General features: G+C 57.1%; 2 protein-coding genes across 3 annotated transcripts; one reads left to right on the top strand and one right to left on the bottom strand.

The window, feature by feature from the left end:
- Nucleotides 1-1,619: 1,619 nt before the first annotated feature.
- On the bottom strand, nt 1,620-7,102 carry SHMT1 (serine hydroxymethyltransferase 1). The gene is made up of 12 exons (XM_063171630.1): nt 7,083-7,102; nt 5,828-5,945; nt 5,407-5,552; nt 4,994-5,109; nt 4,743-4,903; nt 4,511-4,592; nt 4,103-4,315; nt 3,752-3,868; nt 3,353-3,475; nt 3,087-3,203; nt 2,864-2,974; nt 1,620-2,517 (listed from the first exon to the last, which is right to left on the bottom strand). Exons 2-12 carry the CDS (start codon nt 5,918-5,920, stop codon nt 2,348-2,350), a joined length of 1,449 nt encoding a protein of 482 aa, XP_063027700.1. The 5' UTR covers nt 5,921-5,945; nt 7,083-7,102; the 3' UTR covers nt 1,620-2,347.
- LOC134426548 (chemerin-like receptor 1) lies at nt 5,453-10,164 on the top strand. 2 transcript variants are annotated; one of them, XM_063171632.1, is made up of 2 exons: nt 5,453-5,759; nt 8,557-10,164. In XM_063171632.1, the coding sequence occupies exon 2, from the start codon at nt 8,574-8,576 to the stop codon at nt 9,657-9,659; it is 1,086 nt and encodes a 361-aa protein (XP_063027702.1). In that variant the 5' UTR covers nt 5,453-5,759; nt 8,557-8,573; the 3' UTR covers nt 9,660-10,164. The 2 variants fall into 2 exon arrangements, with proteins under 2 accessions (XP_063027702.1, XP_063027701.1); XM_063171631.1 differs by lacking the exon at nt 5,453-5,759 and adding an exon at nt 7,330-8,032.
- The last annotated feature ends 745 nt before the right edge of the window (nt 10,165-10,909 follow it).

Raw genomic sequence — 10,909 nt, 5'->3', positions numbered from 1 at the left:
TGTGTTGAGCAATACTTGCACTGCCACCTGTCTGACCTGCTTCACCTCTCTGCCACCAAGCAGCTCTGACTGGGGAGGATGCCCCGGGGGCTGGAACATCTCTGATTCCCAACAGGAGCTCTGGGATTATCTGCAACTGGGAGCTGTGGAGAAACACGCCCTGGAGTGCTTGTGCTCCTCTCAGCAGTGTAACCTCTGAACTTGGACTGGAAAAGGGGAGTTGACACCAGATTGTGGCACCTCTGGGCTTTTGGAGCCCTCTCTGCTTGTGGTGGCAGAAACTGGGGGGATTCTGAGGGCAGCTGGTGTCTGGGAGCTGAGTTCCTCTTTCCTCTGTAATTTCTCTGTCTCTGTTCTGCTGCTGTACAGTGCAGATCCTGTATTGGCACTTTAGGACTTCCCCCATCTCTGGTGTGGCACCTCACCAGTTTCTGATATTCACAGACTAACAACAAACCACAACCTTTGCACTGACAGCTCCTGCCATGACGTGTGTGTTATGTCTTGCCTGAGCCATCCTTCCCCGAGGAGCAGGGGGGTTCTGGCAGTGGCAGTGCCACCCTCACCAGCCGTCCAGCTGCCAGAGCCAGCGGTGCCCTGCATGGCCGTGTCCCCTGCTTCTGTGAGTGCTGCCACCCAGCATGTCCCCACTCCCTCCCACATGGCCCCGCTGGCTCCCCCGGCTGCCAGGGAGGGGAGGTGTTCACTGATCAGAATTCATCAGAGCAGAAGCCTCTCCCGGCCAGGAGGGAGGGCTCCCGTTCCCCACTCCTGCTCTTCCCAGCTGCCAGCCCCTGCTCTGCTCCCCACTAACCCCCCCTGCTTCCAGCCCCCAGCCCAGGAGGCTCAGCCATAGCTGTAGGTGATCTTAACCCTACAAAGGTTTCATTTCTCAGAGAACAGTGCTCAGATTTCCTCTCATCTGATAGCAATCACTTCTGAGCAGCTCCACAGAGCTGCCTATACTCTAGCAATATTCACCGTGGTGGGAGGGTGGGGAGGCACTCCAGGGTGGGAGCTGATGGCTCTGTGCCCCCAGGCCAATTCTTTGGGTTTTATTGAGTGTAAGGGTCCTGAGCCCCTGGTCTGGTGGTGGGAGCCAGCCCACCCTGCAGATTCAGGAGCTGGGCAGGACCCGGGGCTTGCAGCAGCAAAGTGAGGAGGCTCCTGTAACAGGGTCTGAGGGAATTCAGGGAGCTGCCCAGGCTGCAGGAGAACCCCTGCCCCAGAGCACAACGTCAGAGCACCAAACTGCACCCCAGCATTGGAGGGGACACAAACCCCCAGCCCTGCTCCCTGGGACGGATTTCACTGGAAGGCAGCAGCAGGGTACCCGGTCCTGCCGGCAGCACGGCTGCTGCCACGGGGATGGGGCTGGGCTTGGAGCTGCCTCTGAAGGCTGCCAGGAGGCTGTGATGAATTCTCATCTTACTTTAAAAGCACTGTATCCTATTCCTGCATGTTGAGTTCCGTGTGTGTGCCTGTGCGTGCCGAATGCTTGCGTCAGTAGTTAGGGCGAGTGTGACCGGGAGAAACCCAAGCATGTCTTAGTGTCGTGCTGTAAGTGTCACTGCACAAGAGTTTAACTGATGTTAACACCAAATGACTAGTCTGAGAAATGTACTTTTAAAAAAAAAATATTTATTTGGGTTCAGATATTTTTGAAATACAAAAAAAAAAAAAAAAAAAAAAAAAATTGGTCGTATTTTTTAAAGCTTATAATTCTTGTTATTTGTTGTGGTTCAATTCTTAATTTTACCGTGCTTATTAAAAAATGGTTCAACCTAAGCTTTGTGCCAAGGGGTCTGAGAAAGTACTGGAGGACCTGGTTAGGACGGATGGTGATCCCAGGAGGGATGTTCAGGACAAGGCTTGGCCCTGTCATAGCCTGTGGAGGTGGCAAGGCACACAGGATGAAGGGGAATCCTCGAGGCTGAAACCAGGGGGACTTTTAGTGGCTGTGAGGTTCCTGTGCAGCTGGAGCCCCTGTCCCTCACACTGCCATGGGCAGGGTGTCCAGGGAATGTGGACAGACCAGCCTACATCTCATCTGCTGCTCCACAGCCAGCAGGAGCTGGATGGCACCATGGGGTGAGTGAGGGTGACCTGGTGCTCGGTGACACTGTGGTGCAGGGCTGGTGTCCCCATAGGGGTTGTACTCATGGGGTCCCTGTGCCCCACATGGGAGGGGAAAGGGGAGTAAGAAACAAAGGAGGAGCTGCTGCTGCAGCTCCACAGGGAAGGGCTGGGAGAAGGCACTGGGGTGTTGGTGTCAGGCTGGGGATTGGGGCTGTGCCATGATCCTGGGTGCTCCTGTGGCTCCAGGAGCGGCCATGGCTGTGTCCCCTTACAGGACAGGCAACCCTGGCAGCGGGAATGTGGCTGCAAAGGCTTCCACCTCTTCCTTCAGTGCCTTCAGCTCCCCACGGTATTTTGGGTCCTCCAACTTGTCCTTGAATTCCTTCAGCGTGGCCTTGGGGCTCATGTCCTTCTGCACACGCAGAGCCAGCTCAATCCCTGCCGGGACAGAGATGTCTGTGTCAGCCATCACAGCTGCTGCAGCCCAGGGCTCTCCCAGCCCTGCTCTCTCCCTCCTTCCCATCTCAGGGATTTGATGCCCAGGGAAACAACTTGGAACTCCTGAGGACAATGGAGAGAACTGCGAGAGGGACTCCCTGCAGTGGGGAAGAGTTTGGCTGGCCCCAGCTGTGACCAGATGCCCTCCCTCACATCCAGATGTGGAGGTAGGATGGTTATTCCTCGTTGCTGGGTGTGCTCCCTTGCCAGCTGGTGCCTCCTCACGTGGGGGAGCTGCCCTGACCCAGGCTGGAGCTGGAGCTGAGGCTCCCCATCCCCAGCTCACCTTTGTGGATGTACTGGGCCACCTTGCGGAAATCGTCCTGCCGGAAGCCGCGCGAGGTCAGAGCTGGTGTCCCAAAGCGGAGGCCGCTGGGCCGCAGGGCACTGACATCACCTGCAGCACAACGAGGCACCCGTGACCCAACCTGGCACTGAAACCACCTGTGGGCATCCAGCCTGGCTCCTGGGGCTGAGCAGGGGCTGGCAGAGCTTGTGGGATCCCTCACCAGGGCACGTGTTCTTGTTGCAGGCAATGGAGCAGAGCTCCAGCACCCGCTCGGCCCGGCCGCCGTCTGTGCCTTTGCTGCGCAGGTCCACCAGGATCAGGTGATTGTCAGAGCCCCCTGCAAAGACAGGGCTTTGGTGGGATTGGGGAAGTGCTTCAGCAAAAGAAGACTTGAGATCTAACAGGGGGTGAGGAATTGTGCCAACAGAGCCCTGCCATGGTGTCCTTGAAGAGCTGCCCCATCCCACTGCCAAGACGTGTCCTCACCTGTGACAATGTCGTAGCCCATCTCCATCAGTGCTGATGAGAGTGCCTTGCAGTTGGCCACCACCTGCTGCTGGTAAGCCTTGAACTCGGGTGTCATGGCCTGATGCAGTGCCACGGCAATCCCTGTGGATAGAGGCAGGCCAGGGTCAGATTTGGGGGGCTCCCATCAGCAATGGCACTGCCAGCAGAAGCCATACAGGAGCTGAATGAATGAATGAATGGACTGATCCTTCCTTTGCCCTAAGATGGCATGAGCCATGAGCCAAAACACAGGACAGGACGGGCTTGGTCACTCCTTGGGCAATGCTGGATCACCAGCTGCCTTTTGCCACCGTGTCCCCAGTCTGTGAGCTCTGTAGGGCAGCTGGAGCCTCCTGTGCTGCTGCTGGGGCTGCATACCTGCAATGGCGTGGTTGTGTGGGCCTCCCTGCAGCCCTGGGAACACTGCCTGGTTGATGAGGCTCTCCAGGTTGTAGAGGGTCTCCTTGCCTGTCTTGGGGTCCACGCTGCGGGTGCCTGTAAGACAGGGAGGACATGGTGACAAGGCAGCACAGCCACCCTTCTCCCACGAGCTGCTTTCACCCCCTGGCTGCTCACAGCAGGCACAGGGGTTGTTGCTCTTCAAATCTGAGCCAGGGTTAGCCCAGGGAAGCTCCCCAGGCACTCCTGGGTTGTTCCCGCCCTCCCTCGTTCCCAGTTAGAGCAGGAAGCAGCGTTAGCCTGCAGCGTTCCTCCTGGCACCCCGGGCACCTTTGCGGTAGAAGATCATTCCGGCCCTGCAGCCCCGCAGGGTCTTGTGGGTGGTGGTGGAGACGATGTCGCAGTGCTCGAAGGGCGAGGGCACCACGCCGGCAGCCACCAGCCCGCTGATGTGCGCCATGTCTGCCATCAGGAACGCCCCGTTGTCATCCGCGATCTTCCGCATGCGCGCGTAGTCCAGGTTCCGCGAGTAGCAGCTGACACCTGTGGGGACAGCAGCAGATGTGCAGCACCCTGGCACAGCCCCAGGAGCAGGCCTGCAGTGCAGACAGCCCAGCAGGCTGCACACGAGCACAGTACACAAGCTCCTTGCAGGTTGGTTGTGTTGTTGGAGGTTTCCTCCTGGCACCCCCATCCCGGTTGTGCCACCAGGGAGGTTGGTACAGGTGTGACCCTTACCTGCTATGATCAGCTTGGGGTGGAAGAGCCGGGCGTTCTCCTCCAGCTTGTCATAGTCGATGTAACCGGTCTTGGGGTTGACCTGGGAGAGGAAGAGGAGGGTTCAGCCACCTCGCTGTGGTGAAGATCAGCTGCAGTGCTGTCCTGCAGGAGGGAGGCCTGGCACTTTTCACTTTGAGGCACCAATACTTATGATAGGTGCATCCTGGCTCTGGCTAGAGCAGCTCCCTACCTTGTAGGGCATGGACTCGAAGAAGACAGAGGTGGCAGAGATCTTCTTCTTGTCTGTCATGAAGCCGTGGGTGAGGTGGCCACCATCGGGTAGGTCCAGCCCCATGATCCTGCCATGGGGCTCCACCAGGGCCGTGTACACTGCAAAGTTTGCAGGTGACCCTGCAGAGAGAGTGCACTGAGCTGGTTATGAATGCTGGGGCACACAGGGGCCTGGGCAAACTGCCCTGACTCTCCTGAGCACCCCAATACCTGAGTAGGGCTGGACATTGACTCCCCACTTCTGGGGGTCGAGCCGGTAAGCCTGCAGGGCTCGCTTCTGGCACAGCCTCTCCAGCTCGTCCACAAACTCCGTCCCACCGTAGTACCTGCAGTGCAGGACAAGGATAAAACCAAACTCAGGACTCAGAACAGGCCCTGTGACCAGGCTGGGGACACACTGGGGTGATGCCCCTTTTGTGCAGCCACAGCAGATGTGACCCTGCTGAGACTGCCCCGTGTGTGGCCAAGGACAGAGGCTGAGAAGGTCAGAGCCTGTCCTGGAAGAGCCTGGCTGCCAGCACAAGGACCCTGCTGCCCCCTCTGAGGGGAGGCCTGGCAGGATGGGGGGTTCCTCTCCCACCCTGCCAGGGTTTGGGTTGGTGGGCCTTAGCCCAGCCCCATACCTCTGTCCTGGGTAACCCTCAGAGTATTTGTTGTTCATGCAGGATCCCAGGGCCTCCAGGACTGCTCGGCTTGCAAAGTTCTCCGATGCAATTAACTCCAGCCCCAACCTCTGCCGCTGCTTCTCCTTCTTGATGATGCTGTGCACCTTTGGGAGAGGAGAGAAATGGCCTCAGCCATCTCTGCACAGAGATGTGGACATTCCACCACAGGAACAGGGCTTGGAAAGGTGCTGGAGAACAGAGATGTGATCCCTTCTTGGTGCAGCTGATCCCTACCAGCCACAGAGGGCACAGAGGATGGATGGGCTCCAGCAGCTCAGCCTTGGACCCTGCCACGTCCTTGGCTTGACCAGGTCAGCATCCCCACGGCTGGCTGGGAGATAATGAGGCAGCTGGGCAGGAGCCAGGAAGGGGCTCTCACCTCGGGGTCGTTGGTGTCCAGCGGCTCCATCACCATCTTGTTATGGGAGGCCCAGAGCTCGGCGCTGGGCAGGCCCTGTGCTGAGCTCGCCATGGTGCTGCTGCTGGCTCTGAGTCACCTGCCAGGGGAGCAGGGAGTCTGTGGCATGGCAGCAGGGCTGGGTGCCCCCACATCTCCCTGAGTGCTGCCTGCTGCCATCCCACGTATTCCCTGGCAACAGCCACAGGCTGATGGGTGAGGAAAACACACACAACCCTCAGGCTTCCCCTGCTGATTTAAGATCAGTTTGTTAATTCCTGTGCTTTGATAATGTCTGATACTCTCCCATCACCACCCCTCCCTGAGCTCCCCCTGCCCAGCTCGGCAGTGCCTGATGTTTAATTTCAAGGGCAGTGAAGTGCTCGTACCCACAGATCTCAGTTTAACACAGGCTGTGATGCCCAGCATGCTTGAACCTCTTGGCTGCTTTCTCTTGGGCAAAACCCCAGCAGGTCAGAATCCTGCCCCAAACCCTGATTGCAGCATCCTGTGGAGCTGAGAGGCCCTGAGAGGCAGCAGCTCTGCCTCTGCTGGGTCCCATGGCATGGGTGATGCCCAGGCCTGGCAGGAGCCCTCTGGCCCAGCTGATGCTGCTTTTGGGGAAGGAGTAACAGCCTAGCTGCTGCCTTGGCAGAAAACAATCCATCTTTTTACTCATTAACCCCCAAGGACGGGTGAAGGTTCGTGAGCAGGTTATTAAGCAATCCCACGCGGTTTCCTTGTGCCAAGCTGCCAAAGTCCATTCACGCCGCCCTTGCTGGGCAGGGATGCTCAGCCATGCTCTGGCCCAAGCCCAGGCCTCACTGGTAGGGTGGGAATCCTCACGGCCGGAGAGGCTGGGCTGAGCAAAGGCTGCGAGGGGCAGTGCTGTGGCTCTGAGCAGGACGCAGGTGCTGCATGTCCCCCAGCCCAGGGTGCTGCAGCACTCACTGCACAGAGGGACAGAGCTGCCATTCCCAGTCAGGATGAGACCTCCCCCACACCTGGCACCTCACCTGGGGAACTCCATCCCCGAAGCTCTGTCTCCACCTAGATCTGCACCCCCTGTATCCCGACTCCATCACCTCCCACATCCCGAGAGCCTGGTGGCGCGCCCCTCTGCCCTGCCCCGAGTGGCGGGACCGGCGCTGTCCCCCGCAGCGGGCTGCCGTGCCCCGGCCCTGCTCTGCGCACCCGCACACCCCGATCGTGTCCCGGTCCCGGTCCCGGTCCTTACCCGCTCCCGATTCCGCTACCGCGCCAAAGCCCGCGCGCTACCATAGCCCGGCCGGGCCCCGCCCCCTCCGCGCCGCGGCCAATCAGCGCCGCGCTCCGCCCCGGGAACGGCGGCGGGGAATACGCTCGGGAAGCACCTGAGCCAATCAGCGCCGCGCTCTGCCCCCTCCCCGCCTCCCATTGGCCCGCGCAGGGGCGGGGCTGGCGGCGCGGCCCGCACGTGGCGCCCGGGGCGCGGGTGACCTTGGGCCGGGAGGGGCGGGGGGCCCGCGGCTGTCACCCCTGTGCTGTCACCCCTGTGCTGTCACCCCTGTGCTGTCGCCTCTCTGTCGTCACCTCTCCTCTGCTGTCACCCCTCTGCTGTCACCCACAGCTCCAGCCCTGCCTGCCGTGCACCCCCAGATGCTTCTCCGCCAGCCCTGCGGTGTTCCCAGTGTCCCGCCACTTCCTCCGAAGGATGGGACACCCCACACCGTGCAGCGGGCAGGGACATTTCCAGGCACCCCCCTGCCAAGGCCGTGTGCCAGGCCCTGGCACAGGCTGGGCACGTCGCTGCTGTTGTGGGGAGCAGAGCTGGCCCTGTACCCCTCACGGGTGCCCAGAGGGATTTTGGGGTGCTCAGGAAGGGGAGCAGCCAAGGCGTGAATGGTTCAGGCAGGAGAGTGGCCGTGTTTTGTGTTTGCTTCAGTCATCAAACCCGAGTTAGTGGGTGGGCTTGGCCAACCAGCCCCAAAGAACCTGCCCCCCCAGGGGCTTCAGGGGTTAAATCAACACACCTTAAATTGAGGAAGAAGATTAAGGAATAAGTGATGCTACTAAATTCCTCGTGATCCCAAGCCATGGGAAAATGGGGCGAGGCAGTGTGAGTCACCCCGGAGAGGAGCAGCACAAGGGGAGCCAGGCAGGAGGGTGAGACCACCCTCAGTGGGCAGAGCAGCCAAGAACAGCACGGTGAGTCCTGCCAGGTCTGCCAAGGCAAGTGCAAGAGGAACAGGAGAGAGAGGAGGAGGAGGGTGGGCTCACCAGAGGGTGGTGGGTAGGTAAAGGGTCTGTGATTACGCTTGGATATAGCTCAGGTGTTGTTCTGCACCTCCCTGGAAGAAATAGTCTGTTAACATCGTTGTTACCAGTCTAGATAGTTTTTGCTGCCATAATTTGTTACTGGTCACGCAAAAAGGATTGGTCACAGTGCGGGGATCTGGGTTTCCATGGCTTTGCTGCTGGTCCATGCTGGATTGCTGCTGTGGGCTGGTGTTGAAGGTGTTGTTCTGACATGCTGACATCAACAGCAAACTTGGGGTTGGTTTCTCTGGTCGAGGTGGTTTCTGTGAGATGCAGATGTTATAGAGAGGGACTTTGTATTAATTATAAATTGATTTATCTAATCTAGCTTTTCATACACATTTTGTGTACAGTTGCTCACAAAGATTTTCGCCTCTCTTGAGCAGCAGATAACAGCTCTGTTGTGATTCCAGGTCTTGGCTTGCTAGTGATGGACAGCACCTCTTTTTCCCCTTCCCCCTTCTCTGCCAGCTGCCCCACGGAGCAGCCTGACACTGCCACTGACCATGACTACTACTCTGGCCTGCAGAAGGCCATGCACATCCTCTCCATGGTGGTGTACAGCATCGCCTGTTTGCTGGGGGTGTCAGGCAACGGCCTCGTCATTTGGATTGCAGGCTTCAAGATGAAGAAGACGGTGAATTCCATCTGGTTCCTCAACCTGGCCATAGCTGACTTCATCTTTACCTTCTTCCTGCCCCTCAGCATCGCCTACACCGCCCTGGGCTTCCACTGGCCCTTTGGGAAGCTGCTGTGCAAGCTGAACAGCACCATGGCCTTCCTCAACATGTTTGCCAGCGTCTTCCTCCTGACGGTGATCAGCATGGACCGCTGCGTTTCTGTGGCGTTCCCCGTCTGGTCTCACAACCGCAGGAGCCCGGAGCTGGCGGCCAGGATCGCGCTGGGGACGTGGGGCCTGGCTGTGCTGCTCAGCTCCCCGTACCTCGTCTTTCGGGACACCCTGGTCAGCTCCAGGAACGTCACCAGCTGTTACAATAATTTTGCTCTGTCTGATGATTATACGTCGGAGGCGACGCGCAGGCTGTGGAGGATGCGGCACAAGGCGATGATCGTCACGCGGTTCTTATGTGGGTTCCTCATCCCCTTCATGGTGATTCTCATCTGCTACAGCGTCGTGGCTGTCAAGCTGAAAAGAAGGCAGTTGGCCAACTCTGCAAAGCCCTACAGAATCATCATTGCTGTCACAGTCTCGTTTTTCCTCTGTTATTTCCCATATCACGTCTTCTCCTTGCTGGAAATATCCAACAGCTCTTCCAGCCATGAGATGAAACTGGCCCTTTACATAGGGATCCCCTTGGTTTCCAGCCTTGCTTTCTTCAACAGCTGCATCAACCCCATCCTGTACGTCTTTGTGGGGCCGGATTTCAAGGAGAAGTTCCGCCAGTCCATCCTGTCCGCCTTCGAGGGGGCCCTCAGCGAGGAGTCGGTCCTGGGCAGCCTGACCGGCCGGCGCAAGTCCAGGTCTGCTTCAGAAGTGGAGGTGCCGAGGGTCTGAGCAGGGCTTGCTGTGGAAGGGGCCATTCTTTTCTCTGCAATTTCCCTCATTTCAGAGCTCAAATCGTGGGACTGGGGACTGCGAAGGGTTGCATATGGTAGCGAGGTGGGATTTTGTGTTTTGGAGATGTCTCAAATATGCTGTGATTGAACACACAGTGGGGATGGAAGAGCTCTCTGAAGCTGCAGCAAGGTGGGTCAAAGTAGCAGCATTTTATTCCTTGTGCCTTTTGACTCTTGTGTATGGAGCCTTTATAGAAATAAGGTTAAACACAATGGCTGTATGTATTTTTGTAGAGAATGGAATAGTGACTAAGACACTCTTTTCTCTCCTCAGACAGGACAAATCAGTGGTTGTGCTGCTGTTACTCAGATTTGATGTATTTCTGAGCAATGCTAATCTCTGTTTGTGTTTGACATGCTCCCAGCCCTTAAATAGTAGAGATCTGATATTTTGTGCTGTTGGTGAATGAATATTGTCCCCCAATAAACTTGTGTAAAACATACCCATCCTGTTGTGTTGTCTGTGGGATAAACACTTGATCCAGCCCGACTGAGCAGGTTCATCTTTGGTAAAAGAACAAGCAGATAAAAAGATTAAATATCTAGAATTTGGAAACAAACCACTGGTATTAGCAGCAGCTCTATGAGTGAGGCAGACAGGACATGACCTGGGTGTGAGGATTTGCCTGGGGCACATGGATCTGATTGCCAGACAATGGCTATGGTTTATTTGGGTTTCAGACCTTTGGGTACATTTGAAAACCAGGGATTGGGAGAAAAACAACTGGCTGAGCTGAATCTGGCCAAGCTTCATGTTTGCAAACTGTCCAGGGTGAAGAAGGTGGGGACTTTCTTACAGGCTTCATAAGCCTCTGGACCTCTTAGATTTTTGTAAGTAGAAAATGTTGGTCACGTAACAGGAATGCCAGCACTGAGGTGTTGACATTCCTAGCCCATCCTCAGTGAGCAGTGACTGTATCACACCTCCCTCTCCTGCCCTACCCAATTTACCTGTAGATTAGTCCAACCTACCAATTGTCCTGTTCATCCTGTCAGAAACCTGCCTTGGAGCCTCGCTGCTCTGGTGGCTGGAAAATCTCTGACTCCCAGGTGGATTGTAGGAATTCACACGTACCTCACCATTCTGCATGGATGATGTTATGAATGAGAGCTGTCAGCTGAACATGTTGGGGATTAATTATGGGTCTGCTGGGCCATGCAGTATTGAATGAAGGTCGTGATCCTGAA

The sequence above is a fragment of the Melospiza melodia genome, chromosome 18, assembly GCF_035770615.1.
Source record: "Melospiza melodia melodia isolate bMelMel2 chromosome 18, bMelMel2.pri, whole genome shotgun sequence".
NCBI lineage: Eukaryota > Metazoa > Chordata > Aves > Passeriformes > Passerellidae > Melospiza > Melospiza melodia.
Note: the sequence above shows the minus strand (reverse complement) of the source record. Positions and strands in the feature narration are given on the sequence as shown.

Coding starts and splice junctions, on each gene's coding strand:
- SHMT1 (XM_063171630.1), bottom strand. CDS start 5,920: ATGGCGAGCTCAGCACAGGGCCTGCCCAGCGCCGAGCTCTGGGCCTCC. Junction 5,553..5,827: donor TGGACACCAACGACCCCGAG/GTGAGAGCCCCT, acceptor CCTCTCCCAAAG/GTGCACAGCATCATCAAGAA. Junction 3,869..4,102: donor AATGATCTTCTACCGCAAAG/GTGCCCGGGGTG, acceptor CCTGTCTTACAG/GCACCCGCAGCGTGGACCCC.
- LOC134426548 (XM_063171632.1), top strand. CDS start 8,574: ATGGACAGCACCTCTTTTTCCCCTTCCCCCTTCTCTGCCAGCTGCCCC.